This window comes from Rhinolophus sinicus, linkage group LG05, assembly GCF_036562045.2.
Source record: "Rhinolophus sinicus isolate RSC01 linkage group LG05, ASM3656204v1, whole genome shotgun sequence".
Classification (NCBI taxonomy): domain Eukaryota; kingdom Metazoa; phylum Chordata; class Mammalia; order Chiroptera; family Rhinolophidae; genus Rhinolophus; species Rhinolophus sinicus.
In genome coordinates, this window is record NC_133755.1 from 5,501,705 (window position 1) to 5,514,092 (window position 12,388).

Below are 12,388 nucleotides of genomic sequence, written 5' to 3' on the forward strand. Positions count from 1 at the left end.
GACCTAGAACAGTGGCACAAAGAAGTAAATAAATAAGTGTTGAATGAGCGAGTGAGGATGAAATAATGTCCTGTGCAGAGGATGCCTGGAGGATGGGAGCGAGAGGAGGTGCTGCCCTCGCTGGTGTCTGGGGAGCCTCTGAGAGAAGGGGGTTTGCAGGACGAGGCCTGGCTGGGAGGCTTTACACACCTCGGGCGGTGCTCTGTAATTGCACGTGTCCTCTTCTCCCCTCAGAAACAGCGTCTGTCTGTTCCGGATCCCTTGATGGAGTTGAATACTCGCTACGGAAGGAGAAGGGGGTTGTGAAGATGACTGTGCCAAGCACACTTGCTTTCTGCTATCTGGCATTGCTTTGGCAAAGAGAGACAATTACTCTTTCCGATCTTCTGAGGTGAGCGGGGCCGCTCGTGATGTTTGCAGATTATCTGTGTGAACTAGGGGAGAACCTGTGGATATTTTGAATTTTATAAGGAGACTTGAGCTGAGGAAGGGACTGAAAAGATTGGGTAGCCTGAGTTCTAATTCTGATATTTAATCCTTCCTGGGCTAGTAATTCATCTCCTGGTTTCCTTATTTAAATAGTGGAAATAATAGTATTTACCTTACATGGGGTGTTGGAAAATTAATTATCTACTGTGAGTAAAATGCTTTGAAGATGAAAAGTGACATTTAAATACCCGAGTAGTGTTATTAAGTATTTTTCATTTCTGAGGGAGAAGATGAACAGATGACCTTCCCATTGGCAAATGGTTATTAAGTAGTTACACAAAAGCATACATTGGTGTTGTTAAGAGCTAAAATATAGGTTGTCTATGTTTATAAGGTAAAATTGAAAACAGAACTATTGGAAGAACCTGTTATGTAGATAGCATTTACGTTTTTCAAGATAGTCTACAGTAGGGTTTTACAGTCATGAGTAAATTATGGCATTGTGTGAATTTCTCATTAAATAGAAGATGTGCCAAAATCATTAATGTGTTCATTTTTCCCTCGATTTGTGTTCTAATTAATAACATCTGGGTTTAACCATTTGTAGAGTGGTTTTAAGAGCACAGATTTAGAACCAGACTCCTGGGTTTGAATCCCGGCTCTGCCACTTGTATGTTATGTGACCTTGAGTAAATTATTTAATTTCTCTCTGCCTCTGTTTCCTCATTGGTAAAATGGCTCTAATAATAATATCTACCTCATTGGGTTATAAAGACGCACGATAATTAGTACTACATGAAAAGCACTTAGAACAGTACCTGCCATAGTAAGAGCGCAGTGCTGTCTGTCGTTTTGCAGTGGTCGTCGTCTTCTGTCTCCTCCTCGTCCTCCGTCATCATCATTATTGGCACTAGGCCCTTTGATTAAATAAAATGCCTCCAGTAAATGATGATAGTGCCTTTGAATTTGGCCACATCAACCCAATAACAAGGCTTTCTCAGGTGCAATGAACTCTGCATGCAGATAGTCCATGATTCAGTGAATTTTACTGTTGAGTTAAAAACCTCATCTTGCTCTGGATGCCCTCATTGGGTGATCTCATCTTCTCCCTAGGCTTTAATTACTCTCTCTATGATGATGACTCCCAAATTTCCACCTCCAGCCCAGACTTGTCTGCTGAGGGCCAGACCCACGTACTCGTATATACAGCTGCCTGCTGGACACTCCTTGGGTGTCTTTATGGTATCTCAAAATCAGCATGACTGAAAGAGGTTCATCCCCTTTCTCCTCAGTCCAGCTCCCTCTCCAGTGCTTTGTCTCTTCATCAGTACCGTGCACCCTGTTGCATCCAATCCGGAAACCTGAGCTTCGTCCTTGACACTTTCCCCTCTTTGCATGTACAGTTAGTACATCCTATCAGGTATACTTCCAGAATAACTCATGAAACCATTTTCTCTGCATTCCCTCTGTCTCTATCTTCACCTGGATATCTTAGCCACCTCCCAGGTGAGCCCTGTGCCTGTAGTTTTGTGCCATTCCTATCTATTTTCCTCCATAACCAGAGGGCTCGTACAGAAACCGCAATTTAATCATGTCGTTCATGCTCGATAAAGGGCAAGCCACCCTACCCAGGGAAATCTAGAAGGGGATAACAGAACTCTCCTAGAAATCTAGCAAGATGGAGAAAACAGTATTTACTTGAAATTCTTCGCAAGGAGAATATTATATGATTGGAAGGATGAGGGTAAGATCCTATGCCTTTGTCTCGCTCTCTCTTCCTCTCTCTCTGTCACTCTCTCTCTCTCTCTGCCCCTTTCTCCCCCTCTCTCCTCCTCTCTTCCTCCCCCATTCTCCTCCCTCTCCCTTCCTTTACCCACCGTCCCCTGCCTCTTTCCTCCCTCTGAGGGGAATTCTACAGTGCCTTCAAGGAGACTGCATCTAGTTAGCTGGAGGGCTTTTATTTTGCTCTGTGCACATACAAGTTTGGGAACTGAGCTTTATTGCTTGGAGTAATAGGAGAAGAAACTTTCACCACTGATCCTCTTTGCTTTTCTGGGAGAAAAAGCTCTAAGTCACGGGTTCTCAAAGTGTGGTCCCCTGATCACAGCAGTATCACCTGGGAACTTGTTAGAAATGCTAACCTTTGGACCTATTCTAACCTTCCGAGTCACAAACCAAGTAATGCCTGGTAATCTCTGTTTTAATAAGCCCTCCCTCCAGGGAATTCCTCTGGATGCTGAAGTTTAAAACTACTACCAAACTGTGAAATAATAGTTAAAGAACATTGATTTGAAGAGCATCCAGGATTAGCCCAGCCACAGTATCCACATGTGTTATACTGATCCTGCCTGTCACTCCCCTGTTTAAATCCTTTAGCAGCATCCATAGTCCTTAGGGTAAATCGATAACCCTTAAAATAGCCTTTGAAGGACCCCGCCAACCTAGCGATAACAATAATAAATAAAGATAGCCAACATATATTCATTTCACAAATGTTTATTGAATATTGACTGTATGCAGGTGTTATTTTAGTTTGGACCCTTTAGATACAGCTGTGAACCATATAGATCAAGTCCCTGCTCTCGTGAAGTTCAAGACTAGAGTAGGAAACAGATGAGCAAATACAAAAGTAAATATGAAACAGTGAAGTGCTGCGCAGAAGACTGAAATCGGATGATGTGACAGAGAATGATAGATGGCTACTTTAGATGGCTACTTAGATGGTGGAGTTGAGGCTGTGCTTGGAATGAAAAAGAGCTCGCAGGTGAATATCAGAAGGACTAGCATTCCGGGCAGAGGGAGGTTGCTCGTGCCAGGCCCTAAAGCAAGAGCAAGCGCTGTATGATCAAGGGGCCGGTGCGGCAGATGAAGCTTATTTGAAAGAGGAGGAGAATGAGGGCAGGGAGATAAAAAACGGGCCAGATACAGGTCTTTGCAAGCCAGGTTAGGAGTTTGGATTTTTTTAATGGAGGTATAATTCATATACAATGAAATTCACCCTTTTAAAATACAATTCAGTGATTTTCAGTATATTCACAAGGTGGTGCAACCATCTTCTGTGTCTATTTCCTCGACGTATCCATCGCTCCAGGAGGACACCCCATACTCATCAGGAGTGTGACAGTAAGCCCCTGGGAGATTTAGCAAGAGAGACGTGATCTGATCATTCAGGCAGCTGTGGGAAAGTGGATTCCAGGAAGGCAAGGTGGGAGCAGAGAGACCAGGTGGGCTTTTGCTGGGAGATGATGGCTTGGGTTAGGGTGGTGGTGATGAAATGAAAAGAGGTGAATGGCTTCAGGATATGTGTTGCGGGTCAACATGACTTCTCTCTAATGCAGCACTTCTTTTATCATCTGCAATGAAGAAACAATTTGTTAAATTTCCAATCTGTCACAGATTAAAACTTTTAAAAAATACAATACAATTATAAACAGAGACTGTTTCCAGGGGATGTGGCTAGAGTAGCGGTCTGTTGGTCAGGAGGAACTTTTGGTCTGTGGCATCCCTCTGTCAGCTTCCAAAGACCCAGCCGTAATACTTAACAAGGAACAAGGGAAATAGATCGTTCAGAACTTTGACTCAGTAGCTAGCTTTTGGAAAAGTATATATTTTTCTAAAAGAAAATTCAAATGGAAAAAAATATTTTGGAAAGAAATTAAGAGCAGCATTACGTATAAATGGTGAAAATTATTAAAACCCTAGATGCCCAAGACCTCTGTGCAGACATCTCTGCCTCCCCCGGGCAGGTTTCCGGTTCCTTCCTCTGCTCCTGCAGCACGATGTGTGCCTCTGTGTGGACACTGTGATGCCGTCTGTGCTGACACATCTCCAACCTGTCGTCTGACCTGCTCGCGTCATGGTGGGAGCTCTTTATGTCTTACTCATCGCGGAACACTTGACACCTCATACGGTGCTGGCATACATACATTATCACATGGGGGCATTGACTGGATAGATTGTGAGTTGTATTAATATCGTGGAATACTAGAGAGTTGTAAAAGTGATAAGCATGTGCTACATCCTATATACAAAATAGTATTGAACCAAAAAAATAGTTCTGAAATAATGTGAATACTAATTCTTATGTATAGATACTTTTATATAAATTAAAATAATGAAAACCTAAGTGAGGTGGTTTTCCCTGTAGGACTGTTCTAATGAACCCTATTTCATCATAAGCTTCATCAAACACCATTCTTACATGAAATATTTACTTTAATTCTCAACTTTCAGTAGACTAAAGGTTAAAGAAGTCACATTTTTCATTTGAAGTTTAATTTCATTTGAATATTGTTCTTTAACTGTTAGCTCTACCAACTACGATGACTGATGCAAACTGTTTCGTATACTAACTTATTCCTGTCTCAATCTTATTTTCCTTAACAATTTTCTGATTTACAAAATCTAACATATAGACATGTATATATAAATGGCACAGGTTGCGATACCCCATCCTCATTCTCTTCTTCCCTACTTTATTTTTCTCCTTACTATTTTTTTTTTTTTTTTTACCTAACATACTATAGATTTCATTTATTGGTTTTGTTTGCCATCTTTCTCTTTTCACTAGAATGTAAACTCCTTAGGCACATGAATATTTTCCTGTTTTGTTCACTGCTGTATCCCCACAGCCTAGAATAGTGCCAGGTGTATAGTACTCAATAAATTTCTGTTGAAGTAATTGTAAATAAATATGTATGTGTATTTATTTATGCATGTGTGCTATTTTCTTCAAATTCAATGATTTACTCAAAAAAATTTGATCACCTACTGTGTACCAGACATTGGGATGGAGTGGTAAGCAAACGGGTAAGGTCCCTGCCCTTAAATGTTCTTCCGGCGACAAGCATGAACCATGCACTGTCATAGGTACTGGGGACAAAAGGGTAGACAGGGGAGGTGTCCTACCAACACAGGGGTCAAGGAAACTAAAGAAGTGATTCAAAAGATGAGTAGGAGCTAATCATGGGATGGGAGCTGCGGAGAGAAGGTATGCCGCATCGCAAGTCTGGGGAGAATTGACAAAGAAGATACACGCTTCTTAGAAATAGTTCGTCTATGTAGCCAGAAACTGACGAGATCATTAGATAATTGACTATATGTTTTCTCCACACCTGGGTACAGAGAATAATAGATGATTTTAGATTTATCATCCTTAAAAATATAACAACATGCTGATTCTTACTTTGTCTTTGAAATAACTTTTTAACTCTTTCATTTACTTTGCTGAATCAGTACTTATCTCTTACTGAAATTCTTTCTTTCTAAAAATACAGATTTGTTGAAGAGGACCATATTCCGTACATAAATGCTTTTCAACATTTTCCAGAAGAGATGAAATTATATGGACGTGACAAAGGAATCTTTGCTATAGAGGTAAGTTATTTCTTTTTTACTTTGCAGTCACTCATAAGATACAAGAGTACTGTAGTGATTTATATTCCTTGCCTGACTTCTTAATTTGATGTTGGAGGTTTCTTTTTAAATGTCATCTAGTTTTTGTTCTATCCAAATATGGACCATTAGTCATAACTTAATGAAGGGTAGATTTGTTATTTTTTATTTTCCTTGTGTGGCTTCTTGTAATCCTTTAGGTTATCCTCAAAATATAGCTGCAGTGTAAAGTACACACCTTACAGTACAAATAGGTATATTGTTGAGACTAAACTTTAAAAGCTTTATATAAGGACCTTTAAATAATTTCAAATTTTCTAAAAAGTGTTTTTTGTTGTTATTTGTACACTATGTTGCTTTGGAGAAAATAAAGTTATTACCTTGTTTCAAGAGACACTATTTTAAGTCCTTTGCTTGTGTTAGTCTTTCAGATGTCTCCACTGCACGGGCTTCTGTCCTTTAATTATGAGTCTTTATCACTATTTATAGTACTCAAATGTTGTCTGCCCTTTGTCATCAGATGGTTGTCAGTATACTAAATGTTAATATTAAAGTTTATCCACCATTTGCCCACTTGAGGAGTGATTTTCATAGGCCTTCCTAATCTTCACGACCTTCACATTGTTTGCAGTTGAAGTGGAGAGACACTTGTGATCCTTACTAAACCCCTGCATAAGTATGGTTCACTTTATCCCAATTTTACAGTGAGCAGACCCCTCAGAAAGGTAGGGCGATTTGCCAAGGTCATGCAGTTGGTAGTCTTAGACTTGGAACTACTACGCTTTAGGCCTTTGGCACATTGTGTCACCTTTGCTCTGTTTGCCTGCTACTCTGCCCTCCTCCTCACTCTAGTTCTTCAGAACATTTAAATAGGTGCTATGGAAATACAACAATATAGTGTGCTAATTTTGAAGCATTGAGCCAGAAGGAAATGGATGGTTGAAATGCAGATAAAGAAGCTTGTAACATATCATAACATTTTACATCTGAGGTTGTAAATATTAGCAGCACTTTATTGAATTAGAATATTGGTCACTATGAATGATTTGTAGAGAACATTCGATGTTTAAACCGGAAATGGCTCCACCCTCAGAACAACTTGTGTCAGAGTAGCTCTAGACTTAGAGAGTAGAAAGCAAGCGTGGAGGTGGGTGCCCAGGGCTGCTTCCTCATCGTCACCATTTAGTTCACACCCAGGGGAGATCAGGCGAGTTCCAAATGCGTTTGCCATCCTTCGCAGCACAAGGAAGGAGTGTAGAGCTGCAGCTGCCACTGATCTAGAAAAAACAAAAATGAAATAATAGTAGTGGTAGTGCTTATTATGTACCAGGCCCTGTTTTAAATACTTTATAAGCTCATTTATTATTCATACCAACCCTAGGAAGTACATAGTATTATTATTACCCCATTTTATAGACAAGGAAACAGACACAGAGAGATTAGGTAATTTGCCTGATATTCTCACTGTGAACATAGTCCAGCGTGGCCAAAGCAGTCTTAGTTTGGAAGGAGATGAAAAATAGGGACCATACCACGCTGTGAGGATTGGGTGAGGGGAGCGGGGCAGGAAGCAGCGAGGGCAGGAAGTGGGAGTAGGTTACTGAGGCAAAAAAGGGGCTCCAAACTGGTTATCGAAACCAATAGGTGGCCGTATGGCAGAGATGGCACCCAGAACCAGAAAGCATGGCTAGAGGGTCCTACTGGAGGGGGGTCCAGGCTAGTAGTGACAGTGGGGCAGCGAGTACATGTGTCCTGGCAGGAGGCACAGCTGGTTAGCTAGAGCAGCCTTCTTGAAGGGTGAACCTTCATATAATAAAAAGGCAACTTAGCCTATTTCTCAGCTTGGGCAGAATTACGATCGTTTCGTTAAAGGACTAGACACACAGAGGACACATCTTGCTTTTCCAGCCAGCACTCCAGACCCCAGCTAATTTGTCAGAGATATGGTGGAACTGGCATAATATCGGGGAGGTAAATACTGACCTATAAGGTACACCTAACACCTTAGGAGCCCTGTTCATGTCTGGGAAGAGAATAACAAGGTCTTAGTTTCAGAACTAGCCTGGACTCAAGATTGATTGGTTTTTCATCTTTTTTAATGGCATTTCATGCTCAATGAGACAGGAAGTGTGGACTTCCTGGGCATTCCTTGGACTCTGCTGATGCTACCCCGAAACTGTCACATAGAAGGAGGTTTTCTGTTGTTGTTGTTGTTTTTGTTATTTTAATGATTTAAAAACCCGTATGATACATTAATTAGTAATTCTAAATTTAGCTGCTAAAAATCGTTTATGGCTAGTCGTCTGAGCCTTGTTTAAATGTTCTGCTGAAAGGAAAAGATGGTTGGCTCAATAGTCCCAGGTGTGTGTTTTTATATTTGTTCAGTTTTCCTAGAGGGACCAATGGAACCGAGTTATCATTTTTGCATTAATTACCAGCTTAGTCTTGGTTAATAAAAAAAATTCTGTGTTTCCTCTCTCTCCCTTCTTTTCTCCCCTCCTTCTCTCTCCTTTTCTCCCTCTTCTCTCAATTCCGAGTATATTCTTTATTTTACATCCTAACTGACTGGGGTTTAATCTAATTTCTCAAAGCCATTCACCATTCAATTTACATTGATTTTTGCTTGGTTGAGGTTATTTGTATTTTTTCTGGTGCCTAAAATTATTATTTAGCTGTCTTTAACAAATTGTAAGCTTCTCAGGAATATACACCAGAATCTTTTCTATAGAATCATGGAATATTAAAGCTGGAGGGAAATTTAGACATCACTTAGCCCACTTTTCTTATTTTTCCAATAAGGAAACTGGCCTAAGGAGAAATGTGATTTGGGAATACATATAGCTCTACTTCATTAGGGTTCTAATGAGGATTATTTGAGATAATATATTCACAATGCAGGCATATTGCAGATATTCAAATGGTAATAGCCTCCCTTCCAGGGTTCTGGATGGAAAAACTTTTCATCTAAGGTAGGGATTAAGAGTGTAATCAAGCTGCTTGGATGATAAAAATGTATCATTTTTGGAAAATAAAGTTTTCAATTGTGCCCATTTCTTAGTTTTCTCAAAGTAGTTTTCAGGAAGTCCACAGATATGACTCTTGCATTTCATTATGATATTTTATAATTTTGGTTATCATAAATTCAGCTTCTTGGAGAGGGTAGTGCTTCCTGGGCTCATTTGTATGCTTGGGATGTATAACTACCTTTTGAGTTAAGGAATTTGGTTTCACTTTATGCATACTCACATAGACACTCAAGTTTCACTCTGTAAAAATCATTATTTAAAAAACATATTCTTTGTATCCTTTCGAGTAGTAATGGATCCAGGTGTTGCCAGATGTTTAAATGACTGCAGCAGTGACATGTTATGTGCAGAATCGAGACTGTCACTGTAATAGCCAGTGCAGCTCCTATTTTCCAGCGTAAACTTCCTAGTGTAAGCTTTTAGTTCAAGTTTGCACTGCCTTCCTCTGCGCAGTGTGGTTAAGAAGTGCCTGCAACTATTACAGTCGCATTTGTTTCTAGTGATGATGCAGGGTTTCAGCCTGAAATATTATGTTCTTAGTATTGCATCAGATCTAAATTGTTCTCTGCCCCTCCTAAGTTTTTACAACTTGAGACAAGTTTTGTAATATTGGTAATATTTCTTGTTCTAACATCAACCTTGTCTGATATTAATGTAGCTACTCCAACTTTTCTTTTTTATTAATGTTTGCAAAGTATATCTTTTTCCAATCTTTTATATTTAACCTGTCTGTGCCTTTATATTTAAAATGTGTATTTGGTAAATACACATTTTGTAGATAAGTTTTGATTTTAATCCAATCTGATAATCTCTGCCTTTTAATTAAAGTCTTTAGACCATTTACATTTGACATAATCATAAATATGGTTGGGTTTAAATCTACCATCTTGTTATTATCCGTCCCATCTAGTCTTTATTCCATTTTTCCTCTTTTTCTGCCTTCTTTTGAATTAAGATTTTTTTATTCCATTTAATCTTCATTATTGATTTGTTAATTATACTTCTGGTGTTTTTTTCTTAAGACATTTTTATTGGGGAAGGGTAACAGGACCTTATTGGGGAACAGTGTGTACTTCCAGGACCTTTTTCCAAGTCAAGTTGTTGTCCTTTCAATCTTAGTTGTGCAGGGTGCCATTCAGCTTCAAGTTGTTGTCCTTTCAGTCTTAGTTGTGGAGGGCGCAGCTCAGCTCCAGATCCAGTTGCCATTGCTAGTTGCATGGGGCGCAGCTCACCATCCTTTACAGGAGTCGAGGAATCAAACTGGCAACCTTATGTTTGAGAGGATGCGCTCCAACCAACTGAGCCATTCGGGAACACAGCAGCAGCTCAGCTCAAGGTGCCGTGTTCAATCTTAGTTGCAGGGGGTGGAGCCCACCATCCCTTGTGGGACTCGAAGAATTAAACTGGCAACCTTGTGGTTGAGAGCCCACTGGCCCATGTGGGAATCGAACCGGCAGCCTTCAGAGTTAGGAGCATGGAGCTCTAACCGCCTGAGCCACCTGGCCGGCCCTATATTTCTATTTTTAAGAGGTTGCTCTAGAATTTACAATATTCATCTTTAACTTACCACAGCCTACCTTAAATGATAATACACTAGTACATGTATAGTGTAAGAACCTTGCAACAATATACTTCCACTTTCCTCCTCCCAGCCTTCAGTAGCTAACATTTTACTTTTACCTTGTTATAAATCCCACAGTGCATTGGGATTCTTTTTGCTTTAAGTGGTCATCTGTCTTTTTAAGAAATTAAAATGAGGAAAACTACTCACGTATTTGCTATTTCTGGCACTCTTCCTGTTTACAAAACATCTTTTAACATTTCTTATAGTACAGATCTGCTGGCAATAAATTCTTTTGGCATTTCTTGATCTAAAAAAAGTCTTTATTTTGCCTTCATTTTTGAAAAGACATTTTCACTAGTAGTATATAGAATTCTAGATTTGTACTTTTCTTTCAGCACTTTAAGATGATGTTCCGTTTTCTTCAGGTCTGCCTGATTTCTTTCTGTTTTTTTCATTATTTTATTTTATTTTTTTCCGCTTGAGGTATAATTCACAAAATTGTAAGATATATAAAGTGTATGTTGTAGCGATTTGATATATGTATGTATTGTGAAAGGATTCCCCCCGTTGAGTTAACACTTCATCCCCTCACATATTTATTTATTTAGAACATTTAAATTCTACTCTCTTAGCAAATTTCAATTATACAACAGTGTTTTCAACTAAAGTCACCATGTCTTACATTAGCTCTTCAGACCTTATTTATCTGATAGCTGAAAGTTTGTACCCTTTTACCAACATCTCCCTATTTCCCCCACGCACAGCGCCCCCAGCGTCCGGCAACCATTTTTCTACTCTCTGTTTCTATGAGTTCCATTTTTGTTTTACATTTCACATATAAGTGATAGCATACAGTATTTGTCCTTCTCTGTCAGTTTTGTTTCTCTTAGCATAATGCCCTCATGTTTGTTCCATCCATATCGTCATAAATGGCAGAATTTGCTTTCTTCTCATATCTTCTGTTCATTCATCTGTTGACAGATACTTAGGTTGTTTCCATGTTTTGGCTATTGTGAAAAATGCTGCAGTGAACATGAAATGCAGATACATCTTTGAGAGCCTGTTTTCGTTTCCTTTGGATGTGTACCCAGAAGTGGGATTGCTGGATCATATGGTAGTTTGATTTTTAATTTTTGAGAACCTCCATACCATTTTCCATAGTGGCCGCACCAAGTTACATTCCCACCACAAATGCACCAGGGTTCCTTTTTGCACATCTTCACCAACAGCTATCTCTTGTCTTTTTGATAATAGCCATTCTAGCAGGTGTGAGGTGATAGCTCATTGTGATTTTGATTTGCATTTTCCTGATGATTAGTGATGTTGTGTACCTTGTCATGTACCGTTTGGCCATCTGTATGTCTTCTGTGGAAAAATGTCTGCTCAGTTCCTCTGCCCATTTTTTAATCAGGTTGTTTGTTTCTGCTATTAATGTATGTGAATTCTTTATATATTTTGGTCATTACCCCTTATCAGATGTAGGATTTGCAAATATTTTTTCCCATTCTGTAGGTTGCCTTTTCATTTTGTTAATGGTTTCCTTTGCAGTGCAGAAGTTTTTAGTTTGATATAATTCCATTTGTTTATTTTTGCTTTTGGTGTCAAATCCAAAACAATCATTGTGAAGACTAGTGTCAAGCAGCTTACCTCCTGTGTTTTCTTCTAGGAGTTCTATGGTTTCAAGTCTTAAATTTAAGTCTTGAATACATATTGAGTTGATTTTTGTATATAGTATAATGGTCCAGTTTCATTCTTTTGCATGCGACTGTTCAGTTTTCCCAACACTATTTATTGAAGAGACTGTCCTTTCACCATTGTATGTTCTTGGCTCCTTTGATGTAAATTAATTGGCTATCTATGTGTACATTTATTTCTGGACTCTATTCTGTTCCATTGACAGATGTGTCTATTTTTATGCCTATACTATACTGTTTTGATTATTGAAGCTTTGTAATATAGTTTGAAATTGGGAAGT

General features: G+C 39.1%; 1 protein-coding gene across 3 annotated transcripts in view; it reads left to right on the forward strand.

Annotated features, from left to right (window-relative positions):
• The window catches only part of TAF1B (TATA-box binding protein associated factor, RNA polymerase I subunit B), a 70,480-nt gene that overhangs the window by 17,971 nt on the left and 40,121 nt on the right, over window positions 1-12,388 (forward strand). For all 3 annotated transcript variants that reach the window (XM_019755962.2, XM_019755964.2, XM_074331677.1), the window contains 2 exons: window positions 235-391; window positions 5,706-5,805. In XM_019755962.2, the coding sequence (XP_019611521.2) occupies window positions 235-391; window positions 5,706-5,805 (257 nt within the window). The remainder of the gene's footprint in view (window positions 1-234; window positions 392-5,705; window positions 5,806-12,388) is intronic.